Source organism: Trypanosoma equiperdum (genome assembly GCF_001457755.1).
Source record: "Trypanosoma equiperdum strain OVI genome assembly, contig: ctg_1791, whole genome shotgun sequence".
Lineage (NCBI taxonomy): Eukaryota > Euglenozoa > Kinetoplastea > Trypanosomatida > Trypanosomatidae > Trypanosoma > Trypanosoma equiperdum.
The window spans coordinates 1,599-5,336 of record NW_027123828.1 but is presented as its reverse complement, the minus strand read 5'-3'; the positions used below and the strand labels follow the sequence as shown (position 1 = coordinate 5,336).

Sequence of the window (3,738 nt, the reverse complement as noted above, 5' to 3'; positions counted from 1 at the left end):
TTTTTTTTTTTTTTTTTTGGTGAGCGGGGACGAGTATGACCAATCGTAGTTTTGTTATGCTCAGCGGGTTTGGCGAAGTGGAATGAAGTAATTTTTAAAAAAAAATGGGAAAAGCGAAAAGGGGGAAAAAGGGGACGATAAGTAATAATTAAATGTCATAACATTTTTAGGAATGGACTGTTTGTATTTACGGAGAAATGTTGTGCTTTTTGTCATGTTCGTGTGTGTTTTTGTTTTGTTTTTCTTTGGTGATGGTTGGGTAATGAGTTGTTGCATGTCGTAATCCCTTTCACAACACTTCTTTTTTTGTTTTATTATTATATTTATTATATTTATAATTATAACAGTTTTTATTTTTGTTACCGTTGTTGTTACCATCACCATTATTATTGTTTTTATTAATGTTGTTATTCTTCTGACAATGGCACAGTGTGGGGCATTGTGTTGGGAGGCGCCGTGCACTCTTTCTTCTTTTTTTTTTTCAACTTGTGCACTTCTCCCTTCAGTTGTTGGAAAAAAAAAAAGATGATGAAGGGACGAGGGTTACGTTGGAGTGAGCGTGTGGAGAAGGAACAAAAGAAAAGGAAGCGATGGGAAAGAGAATAAAGGAACTCTTCCCCTTTTTGTCAAAAGAAAAAGAAAAATAAATAAATAAATAAATCAAAAGACATAAGACGTTTTTCATACCATTTAGTCGTTACTTGTTGTTGTGTAATGCTGCGCCCCCAAATCTCACCTCTGAGGAATTTGTGAGTTCCTTTTTCAGCGACTGCCGCAATCAACGTCATATCAATATATTTTTTCCCCTCTTACAATTACACATTTGTTCAAACGAGTTGTTCCCCTCTTTCTCTTTCTTTCTCTCTCTCTCTTTCTGTTGAAACCCACCTGTTCATGTTTCTCTCCTTTTTCATTTTGATTTATTTCATCATCATTGCCATCTGTTTGCATCTCTTCTCAGCATTTTCTTCTTTCCTTTTTCTTTCCCTTTTCTTTTCTTTTTAATTATTATTATTTTTTTTCTTTTTTGTGCCCTTCCCTCCCCCCAAACTTCCTGTTATTTGCTCAGTTTAGAACGCATCACCTCTGGTCAAGAGGGGGAAACTTGTCCGTAACCCTTCAGCTTTTGTCACGCCCCGTGCCCGTAGGGAAGGGGTGGAAAGTTGAAAAGGAGAGCAAAGGAGGAGTTTAGAGCAAAGGGAAAAAATAAATTAATTAAAATAAGAAGCGACAGTAAAGCAGGGAGCAAAAGTCGGTAACTGAACGTCGTTGGTTATTCATTAATAAAGCATCCTCCACTCCGACGCAGTACCACCTGTATCTTACATCTACACATTATATATATATATATATATATATTAGACTTAGCCACGCGTATTGACACATATTGGGCACAGTGGGTGAGTGATTCAAACGATAAGTACTCTACAACATATGCAAGAAGAGGAAGGGAATTTGGAGGAACTGGTGTACTTTTATCCACCAAGCACCACGCCACCTGCTGTAGGAAAGTACACACAGCTGATTTCGGACCTACTGCAAAGTGTTTCCATCGTTGATGCACTTCCCCGTGGCGCTGCGCAGGCCGGTATTTTATGCCAAGACACGAAGGAAGTGCTTGAAAGTGAGAACACGGTGCTAGAGATTGCCATACCACGACAAGACAACTTGGTTATTGTCGGTGATATTCATGGTCAATTTGCAGATATGCTCAGTAATGTACTCTCTATTCAGTTAAACCTCAACAACACTAAGGCAACGGACGGTCGCGGATCACCTTCCACAGAGATATACAAGTTTCTATTTCTCGGCGATTATGTGGACCGCGGGCCTCAAAGCCTGGAGGTCATCACTTTATTATTTGCACTAAAGGTGGAATACCCCGAGCACATCTTCTTACTGCGTGGCAACCACGAGGAGGCGCAGACATCCCGCCTCTATGGTTTCTTTCAGGAATGCAAGTCTAAATTAGAGGGGACGGGAGATCGCGGGCCAGCTAGCGTGGATATAACGAGTAGCACATGGCTTCAATACAACACTGTGTTTTGTTGGTTGCCATTAGCTGCTGTTGTGGCCTGTCCTTCAGGTATGTTCTTCTGCACTCATGGTGGACTCAGCCCTCACACCTTGTCAGTTCCACTATTGAAATCACTCCGCCGTCATGAGTACGGCATGGTGGATGATTTTGAGGACACATTTTATACTCCAACATCGAGGGGGGGCGATGACATGTTGGAGGGCCCTGGAGCGAAGGCTCGCCTCGTAATAGATGGTTTATTGTGGTCCGATCCGGATGACCAAGTTAGTGGATGTCAAATGAATAATCGGGGCTGCGGTTTCATATTCGGGCCAGACGTCACGAGGTCTTTCCTTGACCGCAACTACAGTTATGGATTTCCTCCCTCGAAGAGGCAACTAATAGGAGAGATGAAACCTGGAATGCAATTCATCCTGCGCGGTCATCAATGCGCCCGTGAGGGTTATATGTGGTGTCACGGTGGTCTCGTATTAACTCTTTTCTCAGCCCCAAACTATTGTGGAATGCATGGTAATAAGGGGGCGGTGGCACTTCTACGAGGGCAGGTGCAAGCGGGGAAAGATCGTGTGGAATTGGAATTTAACGTTTACGATACGGTCGTGAGGGGGGGAAGTGACAATCTCGTTGCGTGTTTGAGTCCTTTTGCCTTCGCACATTACTTTTCAGGTGACAGTTGAAAGATATGAGTCGGGCGTTGAGGGAACAATTGTTAGACACTTGAGATGAGTTGATTGGATGCTGTGAGGAGAATGGGAACAAAAGGAAAGAGAAGAGAAGAGAAGAGAAGGGATGGGAATAAGGAGAAGTCATGGGGAAAGGGAAAACGAAGGTTTCAAAAAAAAAAAAATTAAATAAAAGAGGGGAAAAAATAATAATAATAATAATAATAATAGGGGGAAAGGAAAAGAAAAGAAAGGTGAGGCATGACAAAAAGAATATAGTATGTGGCAAGAGGCGTACAAAAAAAAAAGAAGGGAGGGAAAACAAGCATCAACACATTGATGTTGACTGTATGCGAATACATCGATACATATAAGTAAGCATATAAATACAAGTATAGAAAATTTTTTTTAATTTTTTTTTTTCATGATGGGAATACGGCGCGCCGAAGACGGAGAAAAGACTAAAAACCAGTAAGCCACGCAGAAGAGAAAACCAATGAAGAATAGGGAGAATAAAAGGAGTTTGGAGCAGGTGGGGTGGGGTGGGGTGGGGAGAAAAAAAAAAGGAGGGGAGGGTATTTAACTCTTTTTTTTTTAAAAGGTTTTTCTGCAGCAGAGGCCAATGAAAATCTTTTGCTTTAGTAGTATGACCAAATGCTTTTTTCAAGTTTTGAATTTTTCTTTTTTTTTTTTCAAGTAGTTATGTCTTCTTTTTTTTTCTTTTTCTTTTTCTTTTCCCCCCGTGGGTGTGGCTTCTTTTTTTTCTTTTTCTTTTCATTGTTATTGTTATTGCTGGTGGCTTGGGAGGTGCCTCTTCAACCATCACACGAAATCATGTTTCATCCGGCCAACGTTTATTCCTCTTACCTCCTTTTTTGCTGATTCCGCCCCTCAATTTTTTTAAAAAAAACAACAACAACAATAACAACAACCATGTTTTACCTTTTCTTCATTGATTACGAATAAATAACTCGGTAATGTTTTTGTTGTTGTCGTTGTCTTTTCCATTTCAAAAAATATTTTCCCCGAGATCCAACT

At 40.4% G+C, this 3,738-nt stretch overlaps 1 protein-coding gene across 1 annotated transcript; it reads left to right on the top strand.

Moving 5' to 3' along the window:
• Positions 1 to 1,434: 1,434 nt before the first annotated feature.
• On the top strand, positions 1,435 to 2,715 carry TEOVI_000812000 (kinetoplastid-specific phospho-protein phosphatase, putative; the record flags this gene model as incomplete). Its single annotated transcript, XM_067223211.1, has 1 exon — positions 1,435 to 2,715. The coding sequence occupies one exon, from the start codon at positions 1,435 to 1,437 to the stop codon at positions 2,713 to 2,715; it is 1,281 nt and encodes a 426-aa protein (XP_067079312.1).
• Positions 2,716 to 3,738: the final 1,023 nt, after the last annotated feature.